The sequence below is a fragment of the Hippichthys cyanospilos genome, chromosome 4 (genome assembly GCF_059441005.1).
Source record: "Hippichthys cyanospilos isolate Australia breed blue-spotted pipefish chromosome 4, RoL_Hcya_1.0, whole genome shotgun sequence".
NCBI lineage: Eukaryota > Metazoa > Chordata > Actinopteri > Syngnathiformes > Syngnathidae > Hippichthys > Hippichthys cyanospilos.
In genome coordinates this window covers 10,924,241-10,944,925 of record NC_142372.1, presented here as the reverse complement: position 1 = coordinate 10,944,925, position 20,685 = coordinate 10,924,241, and the positions used below count along the sequence as shown (strand labels likewise).

The window sequence follows — 20,685 nt, the reverse complement described above, 5'->3', positions numbered from 1 at the left end:
TGATAGGAACGTCAAGCTCTCCCATCTGTTGTATTTACTTTTGCTTCTACTTTTGCACTCCTGGTTGTCTTTGGTGACAATCACGCCTCATCTCTTGTTTTGCCTCATGACATTTTTCCTGACATCAAAGCAAAACAAAGAATCGGATTGAGTTGACTGCGATTCTATTTTGTGATAGTGCAACACACTCAAGAGCCTATAAAGAAGAATACATAATACACAGTAAAATGCCCCAGCTTCAACACAATAAGATTTTCTAAATTGATTAGCAATTGTTATAATTGTGACTTGGCTATTTGACAGTTTTTTTTTTTTACTTAATAATTGATGAATGAACCACAACTGCGTTCAAAAACAATTTTTTTCAACTTGTATTCTTATCTGCCTCGGTCTAACGAAAACATAGACCTCCAAATTGTGTGATCTTTCTGAAATTTCAACAAAAACAAGTTCCAAAAAATTACACACAGAATTTTTATTACTTAGTGTTTTATTTTATGTTCACACTGTAGTAACCAGGAGGAAATCAGGTTTGTTTTTGTTTTTTTTCCCCCTCTGGATATTGTGATGAAAAAAATTTCAGAAGGTGGAATGTATTAGGGTACCATGATTTGAGGGAAAAACAAATGACACAACTAAAGTGTAAATTAAAAAAAAAAAAAGAGTAGTTTTCTTTAGTTAGAATAATGAGTAACACATGTAAAATTAATTTATCTAAAAATGAATTAAAAAATAAAGTTTCATAGTATACAATTCATGGTCAAGTCACATGTTAGGAAGTGGAGCCCGGCAAGAAAAACAGTTCTCCAGTCTTTAAGATAAATTAAATTCATCTTTTTAATATTATTAATGATTCAGAATACAACTCGTTGAGAACCATTGCACCTCAAATATCAATGTTATCAGGAGGTGCTCTTTGAATTTGAATTGATCTTTTACTCAAAATTATCATTTTTTTATTCTTTATTTTCTTGAGACACAACGGTCACCCATGTGGTAGAATGGCCCAGAAAAAAAAAAGGAAAATGGAATCAGAAAGTAGTGTATTATTGTGAATCAAGTTCAGATAAATCCAGTCAGCCACAAAATAGCGAAAAATCATATTCACTTCCACGTACCGTTTTTTTTTTTTTTTTTAATCAAAACGTTGGCCCTATTGTTGGCCTTTGCTTTGTTGCGCATAGATGTTGTACTTTTGTGGGATCGCCCAAGCATCTCTTTAGTTGGAGCAGCGGTGTCCTAATTGCATAGCGGTGTGCGGGACAGGTGGGGGAAGTGCCCGTGACAGTCTATTAAGGCAGGATATCCCTGTTGCCATTAGCAGCAGATTGCCCAACGATTCTATGGCCTCGCTTTCATCCGCCAGGCGACTACTGATACTGCAACAGTAGCCGTCCCATGTAGGTTTAAAAAAAATCAGGCACGGCAATTTTTATATTTTGGGCCTATTGTTAAGTAATGACCGATAATAAAATTTTCATTGTACAGTATTGTGTATAGCTGTAAATCCCACTCCTAAAGTTACTGTGTGATACATCTACAATACTTGTCCAGGTACTTTTCAAAACTCAACAAAACAATGATTAAGGCCCTATATGCAAGCAGTGGGAATTTTCCACTGGAAAAGGGCCTCCACGACCCACGTTGTGCTGTGTTCATTTTTATTCTCAGATATCCATATATAATTTTGAAATGACATGTTAATGATGAAATAGTGCGTGTGCATGTCCTGTGTGTGTTCAGATGGTGGCGGTAACAGTTCAAGGAGTCCCAGAGGGGGTTCAGTCTCCAGCCGTAAGAGCTTTGAGCCCCTCCTCTCTTCGCTTGAGCTGGGTCCGACCCGCACATCCCAATGGAAGAGTGCAGCGCTACCACCTGAACCAGACCGGCGTTGGCACCGTATTTACACACACACAAGCACCCGGCAATTTTACGGTGATTGGTAAGGAACAGTTTGTCATCTTTTTGACGTTACCTCGTGTTATTTATTTCTTTTGGTTTGGCTTTCTGTCATTTTAATCATCCTTTTTGTATTCTGCCTCTCATCAATTTATTTCCTTCATCCTCTTTTCTTTCCATCTCCTTGCCCCTGCAACACAAACTTCCCCTTCTTGTCACTCCCCTTAATACTCTTCCATCTTCTCTTCTTCCTTTGTCATCTCTAAAGCGGCTCCTTGTCCGTCAACGCCTCCTCTCCCCTCCCTTCCTTCTCTCCCCTATCTTTGACATGCATATATGTATGTATGCTGCTTTGGTGGAAGCCGTCTAATGACCGAATATACATCTAATTTCTGCCATGCTTATACTGTAGTTCAGTCTCTCTCTCATACACGCACGCATACATGCACATGGCCACTTGTGAAGGCCAAGCACAACAAACTAATAAAATAACACACTGCACATTTCACACATTGTTTTGTTTGTTATTTCAAGGGGATTTGTTACATTTTTTAATTCTTTGAGTTCTAGGTATAGCCAGTTTTTAACCTAAAGTTTAATAACACTTCACCTCATCACAATTCTCCTCAAGCTTCGTCTTTAGCAGCCACGACACTATTCCCACCGCCCCATTGTTGTTTTGTGTGTGTGCTTGTGTGAAGCAAAGCAAGTAAAACAAATGGTCATACTGGACTCGCCTAATGGGTTCAGCATTCCAACACACACAAGTGTAACTTTGTTGCGCTCTGTAAACTGTGTTCATCTGCTCTTAAACACTTAAAAGCGATACATCACAGTCATCAAAATCAGAAAACTATCACATTTTATCACGAACTACATGCTAGAGCCTCTAGAAGTCTGAGTTAATAAGGACATGTTCACAAAGACTGAGTGAGAAATGAAAATGTTCTCAAATGTTTTAAAACATTATATTATATTATATTATATTATATTATATTATATGATTATTATATGATTATTATATTATATTATATTATATTATATTATATTATATTATATTATATTATATTATATTATATTATATTATATTATATTATATTATATTATATTATAGTTTTTCAATAAAATCTGGGCATAGAAACGCATTCTATGAAATGAATCATGAGTCTTTTTTTTTTTTTTTTAAGTCGGTATTTTCTTACTATGACCACATCGTTCTGCCTACTGTTGATCAATGATTTGCTTCGGGAAAAGCAACATCTAGGCCCCTTATTAATAGCATGTTTAGCTGTTTGCAACGATGACACTTCGTAGACAAAATTAAGCTCTGCTGTTCAAAGGTACCCCATGTGAATCAATATTAAGCATTGCCATCATTAGCTTGCAATGAATGATCGCTTGCAATTATATAGATTATGGCATTAATCATGTGTTTAATTGGCCTTTTGTAGGCTCATTATTAATTTACAACAGCAGGGAATAGAGTATGTTCTTTTATTTATTCATAGCTTTCTTTTTCTTCTTCTTCTTCTTCTTTTCTTACCGCTGGCCATACTGTGCATTTTGATCGGTGCATGCTCCACTGTGTCAAGACACAAACTTTTCTCTCATCTGTGTCAGTATAAGGATTAGAATGTCATCTAAGGAGAAAAAAAAACAATTACCTCATGAATTCAACATTGGGCTACAAAAAGAGAGAAGAATTAGATAGGACAGATGCTTCACAGATTTCATCCCCATCCTCCTGTTCATGGCTTGCCCATCATCCCTCACTGGATATATAACATACATGTTTCCAAAATAGGCAGTTCGGTGGTGCAGTGATTAGCATGTGCACCTCACCGTTCCGGCTTTCCTTTGCGGAGTTTGCATGTTTTCGCCGGGCACGCCGGCTTCCTCCCACATTCCAAAGACATGCTTAGCAGGGGAATTGGACTCTCGAAAGTGTGATTGGTTGTTTGTCTCTGTGTACCCTGCAATTAGCTGGCAACCAGTTCAGGGTGTCCCCCGCCTATTGCCCATAGACAGCTGGGATAGGCACCAGCAGGCCTGCGACCCTAATGAGGATAAGGGACTAAAGAAAAAAGGATGGATGTTTCCAAATTCCTGTGCACGGCTTGCGCATCATTCCTCATTGGAAATACAGTATAGCATGCATGTTTCCAAACATATTACTCAAAACATTGTATTCAAATCTTAGCACCAGATATTGTATAAAAATGTCAATATATTATGCTACCTAACAATTTGGTGTGAAAAAACCATTAAGACTATTTCATTTTAAATATATCATTAATAGGTTCCATGCAAAAATTGTAGCATTTTAATTAATAAACGTGTTTTTCACAAATTAATTCAAATATATACATAAATGGTACATAACAATGATGTACTAAAACATAAAACCCTATATCCATATTTAAACATTTTTTAAATTCTTTTTGGAAACACAGCAACATGCAGGAAGTCTTCTGTATAGTTGTCTTCTATTGTATGGAAGAAGTGTCATCAAAGCACGCTACCTTCTTGCGCCCTCCTTTTTCCTTCCCTCATCATCATCGTGATTTCACTTATTACAGGAGATAAATTTTACCTTCTTGCTTTTACCTACACATAAGGGATAAGCTCTTTGCATTGTCAATCTGCTGATGGCCTCATATTATCATATTCCCTGACACAAACAAGCAGAGGCAAACCAATAAATGTTCATTTTTAATACCCTTTTTTTTCCACCAAAATGAACACACATCAAGTTAAGGGAGAAAAAAAACGTTGGTGACCAGCTTCTTTGCCTTACTAATACTGTATGTAAGTTTTTTTAATCACTCTTGCTTTCTCTCGCTCCACTTTCTCGCTCATACACACACACACACGCACACACCTTGGAATGACAGTCTCGTCTTGTCCCGCTGGCATCACAACGCCCTCCACCCGTTTTTCACTTGCTGGTGATCACTGTTAAAATGATTGAAGCTTCCGCTCCCTTTCCATAATCAGGCATATAAGCACACGTGTGTTTGTATGAGAGTGCATGGACGAACACTCATCTCTCTTTCCATCCTTGCCTCCCTCGCACACACACGTACGCACACACACTAGTGTTTCACCAACAGAACAACACTGCCCTCTTTAGGATGAGTGATAAAGGTCATCCTGGTGCACAAAAAAAGCACAACAATGAATTTGATAAAGTTAGAGCAGTTGACATTGTTTGATTTGATTGTTAGTGTGTGACTTTGTTTTCTCATGTTGCTACGTCCTCTTCCATTCTAACTTCGCATGTGGACATTTTGTATTGTTGTCAGCTTTGAATCTCCTGCCAAGCATACTCTATTTTCATTATTTCATTTCATTTGCATTGTTTACTTGACTATATGCGATGTTTGAATTTGACCTTTTTTTTTTAGATATTCTCTGATTATTCAGTGTTGTGCCACATGAGATTCCAACCAGTGTCGACATTTACTATGCTAGAATGCACACACATTTATTCAAGCACATGCTTAGTTGCTCGGTTAAATGGTGTGACGTGGCCTTACGATCCATCCCCGACTGACAGATTTTCTTTATTTAACGCAAACGTAACCAATTGTGAGATCACAAACACATGCATATTGATCAGTTTTGGTTAAGCACAGGGGCCCACAAGGCATGTTAAACAGGCCAAGCAGAGGTGAGCAATCTGAGGAAAGTGTGCTCGGTCTATTCACTCTGTATCATTTGTGTGATTGTGCGTGTGTGTGTATGCATATGTGTGTAAAGACATGCTCTGAGTCGCATTTGTCCGCACCAGCTGAGTGGGACTAGCAGCTGAGCCGCACAGTTGGGTCTCTTTTTTTTTTTTTTTTTTTGTCCACCCAGAATCCAAACACGCACTGTGAGGAAGACCAGCAGAAAATCAGTTAGATTATTGACTAAATTATTTGCATGAAATATTTTAGTTCCGTTTAATTTGAATCGTAACACATACGTATCTAGCTTAATTGAGTAAAGTGTAAAGTCTTTTTGTGACAATAGAAATTGAGAAGACATTTAAAAGATCATTCTACAGCATTTTCCTAAACCGCTTGGGAATAAAGAAGTGATTCACTGTTTCTGTATACATCTATTAAATCAATATTATTTATTGTTTGACGTGAATATATGTATGATATATATAATATTCATCTTTTGAAAGCTGTGCCACAGTCTATCGTTGGAGTCATCATTTGAGCTAAAACTGTTTTACGCCTTTTTGTGAATTTGATTTGCAAGCTGTTGTATGCAGTCAGCTGCTAAGTGAATGACCATAAAACATTCAGTCAAGTCCCATCACACCTTGGAGCATTTGCATTTCCTACTTTGCCTCACCCGCTGTGCATCGAGGGCAAGGAATAATGACCAAACACTCAAAGTTTTCAAATGTATTATCTAAAATAAAAAAAAAATGCACTTACATTTCCACACAAATAAATCTCATATACACTTAAAGATCCACTTAAGTGGCCGTGTGATTCCTTTAAGACTGCGTTGCAGGGGGGACACATAAATAAATCATATCAGGACGCCGGAGCCTAAACGCATACCAAGGTATCATAATTATCATAGATCAAAAGCTGATGACATTACTGCGTCGGACCGCTTCCATCCCGTGTCAGCGCCGCAGCTGCCCGTCTTTACGTTGTTTCATTATTGAGTTATGGCATGCATAATTTAGCACGGACAGATATGGATCCATCCGTTGAGAGTGGCAAGAATGAAGGGGGGGGGGGGGGGGGGGCACAATGCGGGGGAACAGATATGTTGGGAAAACTGACCTTTTTCTTACTTTCTTACCTCAGTGTATCCATTGATCAATAATAATAAAAAAATATCATTTGCACAATTAATATCTACTGAATGCAAAAAGGGATGGTTTCTATAGCTGTAATTTGTGTTTCATACTGTACATATCAACATTTCATTTATGTGCTCTAGGTTTGCAGCCGTTCACAGACTACACATTTGTGTTGGTGGCCTGCACAGCTGTAGGATGTGGCGCCAGTTCACCTTCCACGGGACGTACCCTGCAGGCATCCCCCACTGGTACACACATACACGTACACACACTTGTTTTCATTAGACACACAAGTATGAAGAACTGCACAAAAAATATTTAAATAGGCGTATTATTTTACAATTAATTTCTTAACACTTCATACTGGAAAGCGATGCTACCTTTTGTTATGATACAGAGTATTTTTTTTTAAATTACGACATGATCATTCCCCTATAGCTGTGTTATGTATTCCCCTATTTTGCCCAACATTCTCTCATCTTTTCCTACTGCATTCAATGTCTTTAGTGACTCGTTTGTCCCCTCAAGTCCCTCCCTCCGCTTATTCCCGTGTCTTCATGTCACTGAAGGCGTCACACAAATCAATCACATCAACTTAAATTAATTAAAACTGTGTAATTTACAGTAACTTATTCTCTGTCGACGATGCGTGGGTTTGATCATCAGAAAACTGTTTTAATTGGAAACTGAAAAAATGGACTTACATCATGAAAATATCATGAATTATCTTTTTTTTTTTTTAATGCAGGAATCCTTCAGGAGCGGATGTGATTTATTCATTGTCTCTCAGCTCATGGAGAATAATGTCTTGTCTTTTTCTGTCATTGAAGTATAATGAATTGTTGCCTGTGCTGTTCAATAAACTGCATTTTGTGCATAATTAAATGTCACAGTCTTAAGACATCAACTACAAACCAAGTGGGACAATTTTCAGTTAATAATCATGTCTGGCTAGGTTTTCTCCAGCTGTACAAACAACATTTTTATTGTGAGTGTCTAAAAGCTTTTATTATTGACTTTCAAGGAGAATAATAATTTACAGCGGTGATGAGGTACCTTTTTCTTATTAAAAATATGATACAATTGGGTCGACTGATACTGTATATACTCTATTATGAGTAGTTGTGTGATAAATGTTGTTGTTTTTTTTTACAACATCCCACCTGAGATGTTGTTTGTTTTTAAAAAAAACATGCTGAAATAAAAGCCCTCCAATGATCTAGAGAAACTTTCTGTGTACCTGCAGGTGTGTGGTCAACGCCTAGGCATGTGATAGTCAACACATCTGTGGTAGAACTGTTCTGGGATCAGCCCTCCAGGCCCAATGGGCTGGTCTCTCGATACATACTGCGAAGAGGCGGTCACACAATTTATACCGGAAACCATCATGACCAGAATTATACCGACGTTGGACTCCTGCCAAACCGCAGGTACATGAGCATGTCTGATCATAAGCATGGCACCTGCAAAACCACACTACACTTGTAACTTCATAGCTAATTATATTCCAGATTTGCTTTCATGTTTATGTGTATTCGTATTCGGGGTGACCCTGCTTTAAAGGCTCTGCTATCGGTCCATCCGTGTCTCCCTCTGAGGACTGCACTCTCTATATGTCTGTTTGTGCCATTTAATGTGCAAATATTTGATGTGCCAATGATGCAAACACACACAGGTTGCCTAAGCAGTGAAATCATAAATCTGATCTGACTTTTGCTTGCAGACAGCAGCAGAGGAAAGATTTTTTTATGGATTTGTTTATCTTCATTTAACCTTTATTAATCTGCGCCTTTTTCTGATAGGGATTTTCCATTTTAATTATAGGGAGTGTAAAGTGATATTCTCTTTCCTTCCTCCTGTTTTTCCATTTTTTTTGTGTTTTTTTTTTATGAATGGATGGATGGATGTGTTTGGTTAGGTAGGTATGGATGGATGAATGGAAGGATGGACACGCAGGCAGGCAGACATCTAAGGATTGCGTGTGTGACATTTAATTTTCCCTAATTCCATACCATCTGCCAGGAGGCATCCCCGTCCTGAAACATTCCACTTCTCCCCGCTCTCCCAATATCCACTTGGTCCCTTCCCATCCTCCCGCCCTTACCTCATTCCTGTATTTTCCCCAATTTAGCCGTGCAGCGGAGAGTTCCACCGGTAGCAGCAGCCCTATTATCAAAGCAGACTCATGTGTCCAGGCATGACTTTGTGCGTACCAGTCTGCTCCAAGTGGCCATTGATTATTTATGACAATGTTGATTAGCTGTCACTTTGCTTCGGCACTCCAGGAAGTGTCTAAGATGACGAGAGAATTAACCTATTCCCTGTGCCGGGCCGCACAGGACACACGCACTTAAACACACATCCACAGTGAAACGGATGCAAATAGTCCACTCACATGCAGATCATTTTATTTTGATATGTCATGGTGATATTTGTTTTGAAGTAAATATTTTTTGTCATTACATGTTTAAATTTGTGCTCATTTTCCTCCGTACTTCTATTCTTCCTTCCCCTGCTCCTTGCCATGGGGTAGAGTGTATTTTTCATGTTTTTATGTCCGTGCTAGTGTGAACATATGAGTCGCTTTTAATACCTTTTTTCCTGGCTGCCTCCTAACCCTCTGCTGTGGTGCTAATGGCCTCCTGTTTAAAATGCTCAGCCCAGGAACAATAACCCCAGCACCGCAACCTATTAATGCATGTGTGCCCGGGTTTATAGCAAATTAAAAGCTTTTAATGTTAAATGGCGGCCCACTTACACAGCTAATGTAGGCTTTAGCGCCAGCCAGCCACACGCTCTTAAAAGGGGAATCTATCTTATGATGTCATGGCCGAGAGAGGTAGCGAGCGTCCCGCTGGAGATGTCGGGACAGATGGAAAAGTGCATGAGGATGATGAAGAGAGGGATGTTTGCTTGATCATACTCTTAAAAATCAAAGCTTGATTTAGACTTCTCTTTTCAAGGGACGCCATGAGAAATTAAACAGAGTTGAAAAAAAATTGCATAGTAGAGTTTAAAATGAAGATTGATCTGTGGTACTGGTTATTTTGTAATGATGGAAAAAAAACAACAAGGATTTAAAGAGTGTTGCGCTCAATGAATTATATGAGGAACGTGAAGGTCCATAAGGTTATGTGTGTCTTAAGGGTAATGAACAGGCTCTTCTAATTGACTCTGACTTCTATGTTCATTGACGTGAAGCAAGAAAAGATGTAATGTGGGGCCCAAGGCTGGTTCTTGTTAAAACATATACAATTTGAACCAACGTACTTTAATGTTTTAACCCTTCACGGGCCAAAAGAGCAAAATTGCACCCAGCAACTTTTTTACAGTAGGCCTTTATCGCTAACCATTTTCAAGTAACAACCTTTTCAAATAGTGATATAAAATATACAGAAAAAAAGGGCCTAAAGGGTTAAAGGAGGCTAAACTATTATAAGATGTTCAGAGGACTCACAACATTTTGAAATGTGCTGATATCTCACTTGATGTTTGTGCAAATTTGGGGACATAAAATAAATGCAGATTCAAGGCATTCAAATGGAGTTGTGGTTGCACAGTACTTGGCTGAGATCAAATCCAATTTTTTGATCAGATAATCATAGTATGATCAGCATCTCAGTGATGTGAAAACAGCTTAACAAAAAAACCCAATAAAATGTTTACCAGAAGAACAAAAGGGGCTGAAAAACAGAGCCCTGATGGACACCAAACTGAAAGTCACACCAAAATAAAATATCTCTTATCCTTTCATAAGTGAAATCAATGTAAAATGCCAGTAGAGAGCCTAAAACAATTCCGATAAGAATGAAAATGTACTTTATACTTATAGAAATAAATTGTGTGTGAACTTTTTTTCTTTTTTTTTTGTTTAAACCCATACCTTCTCTGTCTCTGTTCTTCTGTTCTTTAGGTATGTTTATGAACTAGAGGCCATCACAGGCGGCGGTGTTGGTTTGAGTAACAAATATGTTATTAAAACACCATACTCATGCCCCACTGGCATCCCAGCCCCACACAATGTGACAGTCACCGGCCCCCACTCCATCTCCTTGGCCTGGACCCCTCCCGGTGAGTCGCGGTCCAAACAGATGGATGGTCATTTTCACAGCGTTTTCATCAAAATGACATGCAGATTAGTCACCATTGTCATGGTGTTTAATGATATAATTAACTATGAAATAGATATTTGTCTACTCATGACAGTTGTGTGTGTGTGTGTGTGTGGGGGGGGCTGCTGAAAAGCGTCGCAAAAGACACTTTTTTATAGACATTATTATCTGACATAAATAAGGAAAACGTAAATGTGTGTAATGTTATACTGTATGAATAAGTCCGACTCACTGATTCGCTTTTTCAAATTTCCCTGCCTGAGTTGTTGCAACAGTAATTATTGAGTCAGCAAATAATTAATGTTTTAACAATTGATGAATCTGTCAATTTTGTTGATGATTCTGATTTAGAAAAAACATAACTTCCACCTTTTATTCAAAAACATGATTTTTTTTTTAATTATTTGGTTAATGGTTTGGTCCATGACAAGTCAGACAATAGGCAAAAATGTTGATCATTGTATTATAAGTTAAAAGTAGATGTTTGTCAATTCTTATTTTGCTTCAACACAATAATAAAAATCAGTCAGTCATAACAATATCATAATCAGAATAATCAGTCTGATGTCATTTAGGATTTGAGTAACCTGAGAATATTCAGTGTTGATAGGATGAAATATTGAGGTTTTGAAAAATTTCAAATTGCTAATTGATTATTAAAAATGATCATAGAATAATTTGATAATAAATTACTTGTCTGTTTATCACTGCATTGTAATAATCAGCAATAATAAGCAAAGTAGTAGCACGTATCACAGCATACTGTGCAGGGAATGTTTCCTATTTTAATGACTCCTTCCTCAGGTCAGACAAACAAAATCCCAAAGTAGTTTACCAGTCACCTTCTGGCCTCTCAGGACCTGCACACACATCCAAAGACACACACACCCAGTAGCATACACTTTGGGCTGAGTTTCGTGCTTATGGGCTAGTGATTGTCTGCCCTAACCCATCTATCGCCACTCATTAAGGTCTCATTAGCATGATTTCCTATCTCGGAAACTGCTTATAGGGCCAACCAGCACAGACACTTCACTTTGTTGAGCTTGTGGCTTTGTGTGCACTTTTGTGAGGGTGTATTTCCAGTGTTTGTTTGCGTGTGCGCCACACCACTGTGAAGATATTTCCATAGGCAGGTCTATTCTATTGTCATTAGGGGTTGATTTTAAAAGTGAGGAAATATCGTCTGGGTTCTCACGCTTGGTTAACTCCCAGAGCCCAGAGTCTGGACTGTCTCCGGCGTCTGTGTGCGTGCGTGTTTGCGTGCGTGCGTGCGTGCGTGTGTGCGTGCGTGCGTGTGTGGGTGTGTGTGTGTGTGTGAGAGAGAGCAAGCCTCACTGATAGTGTGTCTGTCTGTGTGTACACACATACACATGTGCTTCATATGCATGCACTAACAGGCAAAGCGCAGACGTATGGCTACTAAAATGACAGAAAAAAATCCTTTATTGTGGTTGTATTTGTGTGTGAGTGAATAAGTGTACATCTGAGTTTTGAGCGAGAAATGACATGAAAATCCCGTCAGACTTGCATAGAGGAAGTGGCATATTCATGAATATCTTGCAGTGTGTTTGGTCTGAGTAAGTGTGCTAATATTAAAAGTCCTCTGTGCCATAGACAGTGCAGAAGTGTGTATAGTGTGTGTACCTTAGTGCATGTGTGCATATGTAAGTTGGTGGGGGGGTGAATAATTGAAGTCTTTCATTTGTCCGGTAATCAGTTCATTCTCAAAGATATCCAGAGTTCATGAATGTTGAATTACTCATCACAATACAGTTGGCCTGAATTATGTAAAAACCTCCAGGGAGAATATTAACAAAGTCTATGAGTAGGTGTGCTTCTGTATACATTGGTGTGTTTCTGCCTGGTGGTGAGTCCACAATTAAGACTTTGCCAGTTTTTTAGGACAAAATATAAAGATGAAAGAGTAGCTAGCACGTTCGCCTCACAGTTCAGAGGCCCGAGTTCAATTCCAGCTTGCTTTGGCCTTTCTGTGGGAAGTGTGCATGTTCTCCCCGTGCCCGTGTGGGTTCTCTCTGGGCACCCGGCTTCCTCCTCCTCTCCAAGAACATGTATGGCGGGTGTATTGGATATTCTAAATTGTCCTTAAGTGTGACTGGGTGCGTGGATGGTAGTTTATCTTTGTGTGCCCTGCATTTGGCTGCCAACCAGTTCAGGGTGTTCCCCGCCTACTGCCCATAGACAGCTGGGATAGGCACCAGCAAGCTTGCAATCCTACTGAGAATAAGCGGATTTAGAAAAAATTATTTAGGGCTTTAGTATTTTAAGCAACTTTCTTAAGAAGCTCTGCCTGCAATAGTTTGCCTATACTGCCAACAGAAATTGTATTGAGATTTTATCCTAGTATTGATTGAATTTGTCTGTAATGCCTTTTTCACAGCCCATTTCAACATTAGCCAGTTTATAAATTACAACATCCTGTTGAATGCTGAAAGGGAAGATGCCACAATGCATCCCACGGGCCAAGACCAGAACCTCACTGTTACAGGTCTTCAACCTTTCACCACATACCATGTCCGTGTGCAGGCATGTCAGAGCGGTAAGATGCCAAGTTCATTTTTGGGGGTCAACCACAAGCCTTCTTAATTCATGCCGCACAGATATATAAGCCGCAGCAGCAAAATATGAGCGAAAAAAAAAAAGATTTTTCTCACGGATAAGCCGCACAGGGCAATAAGTCGCAGGTAATAACATCAGATCTTTACGCAATAAAATAGATACATAGATGTTATCCAAGAGTTCTAATGGTGCCTGTCAAACAAGTTTATTAAAAACTGTCTTTAGATTCTTGAAAGATCTTAAAATGTGTATGGCCTTGTGGCGCGAACTCAGCAGTATTCAAAGGAATTCATATGCCGACCCATTTAAAAGTTGGGCCCATTAGTCACTTTTGTCTCTCTTGAAGGGATGACATTGTGGTCATTATGTATGTTGCTCCCTGCTCTTCTAGTGATTGGAGAAAGCTCTGTACAACTCTTGACTGTATATTCGGGGTTATTGACTTCCTGTATTTAGATGACTACTTGGTGTGACCTTTTCAGAAATGTCACAAAACTGTCTTATTTTGTCTCGTGTAGGGGGATGCGGCGTAGGTGAGGGTGTGTTTGCGCAGACCTTAGAAAGTGCTCCGGAACATTTAGCGCCACCATCAGTGAAAGCAGCTGGTGCAAGTTTCCTGGAGATCTGTTGGTCTCACCCCAAAAAACCCAATGGCATCATCTCCTCCTACCATATATACAGGTAATGCAAAAATACAACAATACAAGGTTTACTTCATATTTTGACCGTGGTTTATAGCTGCCATCTTTGGGGGAACTTCTCTCAAGAGTAATACAACAGTTCAAAAGTTCCTTTACAAACACACATTCCTTATAAAGACGTGTGTAGTGCCGAACAGCCTCAAAGTTTGTGGAGAGATCTATCTTCGAGCAGAGTCTTCTTTTATGTATGTGCATGTGCCAATGTGTGTGTTTTAAGCCCCATCGAAGGTCGCCCTCTGCTTGTTGACCGAAGAGTGTGTGATCTGGATGCAGGGTCAGATTGGAATAAGCCCTTTAAATCCTCAGGAAACACACATTAGCATAGAAGCATACATACGCACTCTGACACACCTGGCATGATGACAATTAGCCAGACAGCCACCAAAGAAATAGTTGTTGGGGTTTTTTCTTGCTCACACACATATAAGAAGCATTTATCTTTCACTTTACTACATATTAGGCTAGCTTTTTTTTAGGTAATGTCATAGTTGTGTCATCTGAACAACCTCCAGCTTGCATCGATTGTATGTAGAGCTGAAATGAGTCCTTGAGTTCAGAAAACTGCTCAGGTCCCTGATTGCCGCTTATTAGTGTACAAGTCAGAGAAAATACGCCAAGCTAATCGTGACAACGATAAACCTTATTGTATCAATCATTATATGGGCAAGAATTCCTTGGCACACTTTTGTTCAAGTTATTCTCAGCAGCATGTTGGAGGGAACGACTCCCTTGACTCGTCTTTGTATTGCAGATTTGCAGTCACAATTCGTTGCTCCCGAGAGGCTCGATGTGAACAGCACAACGTCATTCTGAAATGACATTCTATTGCCAGTTAAGGGCGCCAAAAAAAAAACAACTTAATTACTCTGACGTTGAATAATATGGCGACTGTTACCCATAGTTTGCAGTGGTTTTGTCGTTAATAGCAGCGTGTAGCATAAACAGGCCATAAGCTACCGGTACTATTGGGAAGTGTTAAATGGACTGGCACTTTTGTAGCACTTTTCTATCTTAGCTACTCAAAGCGCTTTACACTGAATACTCATTTACCTGCTGAAGACCTGGTTACGGGAAGAAGTAGGGGTGCAGTGTCAAGACACTTGGATATAGTCGCAGCTTCTCGGTTGGAAACGACCACAATACCAATGACCCATGCCGCCCACTGTGCTTTATTTTGAATTGAATTTGTCTTAAGGAAACTGTCTTCTCCTAAACAGTTGAAATGTTATGAAAAATAATATAATAAAAAAATCTTCCTAATTAAGTGGAAACGTATTTTTTGAACTTCTGTGTTTATAATTGTTTTTCACCAAGCAAAAAAAATCTTCATAATTTTGATTTTTATCCAAATACTCAATATTCAACTGGAATGTTCTACATAGCTGCTAATCAAGTAAACCCATCCTTAAATAATGCTGTCTTGCCTAATTGAGTTTGTACTTTTTAACCGCTTTACCTTCAAATTCCGGTCTTTCATTCCCGCAGGGCCCCAATGGAAACAGAGGAGGAACTGTTGGTTTTCATCTGGTCTAGCGGACCACTCGAGTTTTTCGATGCTAGCCCCTCCTTGCAGCCATTCACTTACTACCAATATAGGATTCAGGCCCACAACTCCAAAGGCTCAGTTCTGAGCCAGAAGACAATAGCCCGGACCCTGTCAGCAAGGCCAAAAGATATGCTCCCTCCCACTGCCACACCCACTGGTGAGTGAAATGAAACTTAGGTCTAATTATTCCTTTGAAATTTTACACTTTTTTTTTTTTTGCATGTAATGCACAGGTGCATACTCTATCAATCTGAAGTGGATTGGACCAAAACAGCCCAACGGTGTCATTTCTCACTATAAACTACTTTACAAGAAGCACCAGCTGGACCCGACATTCAGCTCACCAGCAGTGATTGCACTTACTGTAGAGGTAAAAGTACACACACACACATCCACTTTTAAACACACATTACTGACACAAAAGGTGCCTCTTTACACAAAGTAACATATACACTAAGTAGACACTTAGGGGTACAATTGTGAAACAACTATTGTACATAAATCTGATTATTTTACTTGTGCAAGTATACCTAACAATTCAGATTGTAATGTATATATTGATGTTCATGTTCCTGTGTACAAATGGCTTAAAAGTAGTTGTTAGAATATATAATGAAGGCATTTATACATGAGCTGAGAAGTAGAAGTCTAGAGGTAAAAGAGGCGTGTAGAACCGAGAGAGGGGTGAGGCCGGGTGATAGATCAGTGGAAAAAGGGAGGAGAGTGAATGGAGGAGAAGAGATACAAGAATACTAGATCTATATTCTGTCCGAACGCGTGGCCTCTTCTCTCTTTGTGACCTTTGGCTTGTCACTCATAATTAATACAAGATGTAAATGGAGACCTTTCACCTTCTCATTGATATGGAACACTCTGTTTGTGTGTGTGTGTGTGGGCGGGAAGCTCATTGACATGGCATAGACTTATTTTGGTGGCGGTCATTTGTCACGCACCCGCCTTCGCCGCAGATGTACTGCTTTTGCACCAACACACAGAGTGCCATGAGAAATGTATGCAAAGTGGAGTAAAATTGGATTTTATTGTATTCGATCTACTTTGTTATAAAGTAGCACGCAAGACATGGCAAGTTGGAAGGAAACCACTTAGAGTTTACGAGGTTTCTATTTTAATCAAAGGTGGAAAAAAAAAACATGGCTGACCTTGATTATGGTAGTATTTATTTCATTTTCATTCACTGTGCATTGAAATGAATGTGTTGTAGAAAGAGGATTTTGACCCAGTTGCAGACAGGACTCAAGTGGAAAAGTAGAAAGGCTTCATCCACCAAAATCTTACGTAAACTGTACTCACAAAACAAGCCTCTGAAACTAAACTTGGAAACTTGACTTAAACTAAACTTGCAAAATGAGACTGTGAAAAAATGTACCACAACTTCTTCACAGTCTTGGACAATCCTACTAGGTGGGTTCATTGACCAGGACCTTTCTTTGCTCCCCTGTAAAATTGGGTGACCCCTATTGACCCATAGTTATGACATAATGAAGCAAACGAAAGAACCATAGCAACCGCAGGGCAACTGATACATCAAGGAACAAACCAGTCACAACAGTAAATACAGGCCGAAATAAGGCAAAGGAGATAAATACGTAAAATGACTCAAGAGTTTTGTTGTCATACGCATAGTCATACCACGCAATGAAATTATGATTCTGTTCACTCCCCCCGAGCAGACTACCTTCCATAATCGAGCAAATAATAAGGTAGGCAATAAAACAAAACAAACAAAAACAGTAATAGAGCAATAATGGCTTTAATAATAAACCACTAATAAATGGTGACAAATATAACGACAGCGATGACAAATACATGACCAGCAACTGCATAGCAACTGATATCACAACAGCTTGACAAATAGCCTAAACCGACACTTAGCTTTGAAAATGATTTTACTGAATACCTTCACACAGAGATGATCACAATATAGCTGTTCAACAATTTCCCTCCTGAAGAAGTTTCAGAAGTCAGTCACAGATTTGAGAGTCGGCGCTAGGACAAGCAATATTCCAACTATTCTGAGGTTGAAAATGTCCAACCGTTTAAATCTTCTACGGTCACACAAAAAATTTGTTGCGAGCATGTGTGCACGCACACCAGCGTTCAATGGAACCATTGTATTTGTGTGTATTGATCTCGAGCTGGGTTGGGAACTTTGCTCTGTGCCAGCTTGGCTGATTAATGGGGTCGTCATAGCAATCGGACGGAATGAGGGTACGCAACGCAGGCGGCCTGCTTTGCTAGACCCCGACACGCTGTTTGGCACTGTCCCACATACACACAAGCGCGCACACACATGCAATTTCACAACACACATTTTCTCTCGCCATGCCTTGCAACTCGGTGACAGACGTGTTAGTCACTCGGACATGGCTGTCAAGCTCACTTTCTTGCATTCTGGCTCTATTTTTAGCCTGCCTTTTCTTGTAGTTTCTTCAATTCCATATCTGCTTTTATCTCTTAAAACAAAGTTAAGGATTGCATGTTATTTCAAAGGATTACACTAAAACAATCCGAGCAATGAGGTGTATTCACTTTTGTAAGCATTTTGAGATTTTTTTTTTTTACATGAATTTGGCAAAATGATTGCGAACAAAATCAAGATGATTGTTCAGCTTGGCATAGATTATTGCTTCTTATGAACCATTCAAAATTACTATTGCTAGTCCATCGAAAAAAATACACTGCCTAATTCTGTAAATTACGAGCCACGATACTGAGATGATATTCTATGAATTAATGGTGGGAAACTTTGACTGTCTCACAGAGTTACAATTCAATTCTGATTTTTCATTCGCTTGAGAATTGATTTTCTATTCAAAATGATATTTGATTCAAAATGATTTAATGGATAATGAGTTCTGCTTCAATCTACAGTATTGATGTGCAAGGAATTATCAGGATCTAATCTGTTTTGCAAGACAAACAGAGACATTAAAGTGTCTTTTTTTTTAACTTTAAGTTATAAGGAAAATGGCTTTTTCCACAAAAGAGTGTGTAGCTCTGAATTTAGTCTTTGATTTGATTTATTGGCATACCGACGACTAGAGTGGACTATAGCAGCCTGGTTATTTGATAAGGTTTTGTAAAGCTAAGTGACTTGATGGCCCCTTTATTGTAGTTATGTAAAATATTATTAAAGAAATAAAGAAATTTGACCTCAATCTTACTTCTTGACATGTCAGCTCTTAATAGAGTTTTATTAACGTTTAATGCATAGATCAACCTTTTTGCAGTCTGAGTATAAAATGTCCAACTGCATTTAAATACTCCTCATCTTTAGGGGCTACTGCTAATGGTTGTACAATGGCAGTGTATTTGACTAGCAGTTTTTTTTTTTTTTAGCATCCTTAATCAGCAATTAAATACAACTTTTTTTTTAATGGAGCTGTGTTGATGTTGTTAAAGACATGATATGATGGCAATAAAAACGGAGATAAAGGTGGAGTAAAAGTTGCTGTGCCAGCACCTGCAAAGCTGAGCCAAAACATAAGTAAAAGTGTACAACAGCCCTTAAATGTATTATTTGGTGTATTTATTTTGAAGTAGACCTTTGCAGCATTTGTCTGCGAGGCTCTCGTTACTTCATACACAGATCCTGGCATAAAATTGCTCTGATGAGAGTGTTTTTGGCAGAAAAAAAATGGTAACGGTAATAAAAGCAATGCAATGGGGTGGCCTTCTCTTTTCAGCCATGAGAGCCAATTGGCAGTCCAGGTTAGTATACAATACACATCAATAAACCCACACTTCGCTGTCTCTGACCACATAGCCCAACCCCAAAGGCAGGACGAAAAGCTCAGCTAATCAGTCCACGCCAGAGTTTCTTCCCATTGTGACATTCTTGGAAAACATAATGTTGACATGACGAGACTTGCCGAAGTAGTGGCTCTTCTCCGTGTCTCACGATTTGCTCCAAAGTGTACCTTAGGTGCGGGAGCACCTAACTCAGCATGTTTCATGTCTTGCCTACCAGGTCCAAAGAGACGGACAGGCTTGGATTTGTTCAGCCTTGGCGGAGGTCTAGGCTCTACTGCGTGCCATTTTGCTTCTTCCTAAGATTTTCTCCCTCCTTTTTATAGTTAATTTCCACACTAGAACGATTCTCATTACTCAGGTTTATTTTTGCTTGATCACCACATTTTGAGAGTGGACTTTAGAGGACAAAAGCCACACATTTGTTTAGTTGAGTTTGCTTCAGGCCCACTGCTGCCCTCTTTTCCACTGTCTATTTGTCATTTTACTGGCTGTTGAGCCAGCCATCTTTGGCTCTGTATTTTTTTTTTGCTTTTAGACACTGATCAGCTTTCTTTCCTTCCTTCCAGCTCCTCATCTGAATTTGCCATTCACCCAACCTTCTCATTCTTTTTTCTTTGCACCACTTTTTTTTTCTCTTTTGGGTCTGTTGATCCCTCCCTTTATCTTCTCTTTACTGTCCCGTCCTTTATATCCCTCCCTCGGCTCCTCCAGATGTTTCACTCTGGCCCCCGGGACCCTTGGGGAAAGGAGGCCGTGCGTATGTATGTGTGAATATGTGCTCACTTTTCTGTGGATTTACTCCATGCGGTTATGGCTACCTTTTTTTGCATGTGCATCAGTATGTGAACGTGTCTCCATCTCTGCGTGCCATATTAATACATGCCATTGATCAGAGCAGGACCCCTGACAGTCATCATCCCTGAGAACCATCTGGCCGACGCCTGACGCTCTCTCACCCAAACACAAACTGACACCCTATTAATCTGCTAGCGGCATGCATACATACAGTACGCGTGTATGTGTGTGTTTGTATGTACGTGCGGAATACATTGCGCCCGTGGAAGACATTGTTTAGTGTGGATATTAGAGATTAAGTGCAAGTGTATGCGCTTACACTTTCGCCATGCACCTGCCTCTGCACCCGTGTGTGTGTGTCTGTGTATCCTCTCCGTGCACACACATGCAAACGTGCACACACATCACCCGCCAACAACAGCCGGTGCGGAAGGGAGCTGAAGGGTGCTTGGAAATTAAGGT

General features: G+C 39.4%; 1 protein-coding gene across 1 annotated transcript in view; it reads left to right on the top strand.

The window, feature by feature from the left end:
• ush2a (Usher syndrome 2A (autosomal recessive, mild)) overlaps positions 1-20,685 on the top strand; it is a 156,242-nt gene that overhangs the window by 109,950 nt on the left and 25,607 nt on the right. Inside the window, exons 66-73 of the mRNA XM_088413582.1 lie at positions 1,744-1,942; positions 6,856-6,963; positions 7,962-8,145; positions 10,629-10,786; positions 13,229-13,387; positions 13,926-14,088; positions 15,594-15,811; positions 15,888-16,024. Coding sequence (XP_088269708.1) covers positions 1,744-1,942; positions 6,856-6,963; positions 7,962-8,145; positions 10,629-10,786; positions 13,229-13,387; positions 13,926-14,088; positions 15,594-15,811; positions 15,888-16,024 — 1,326 coding nt within the window. The remainder of the gene's footprint in view (positions 1-1,743; positions 1,943-6,855; positions 6,964-7,961; positions 8,146-10,628; positions 10,787-13,228; positions 13,388-13,925; positions 14,089-15,593; positions 15,812-15,887; positions 16,025-20,685) is intronic.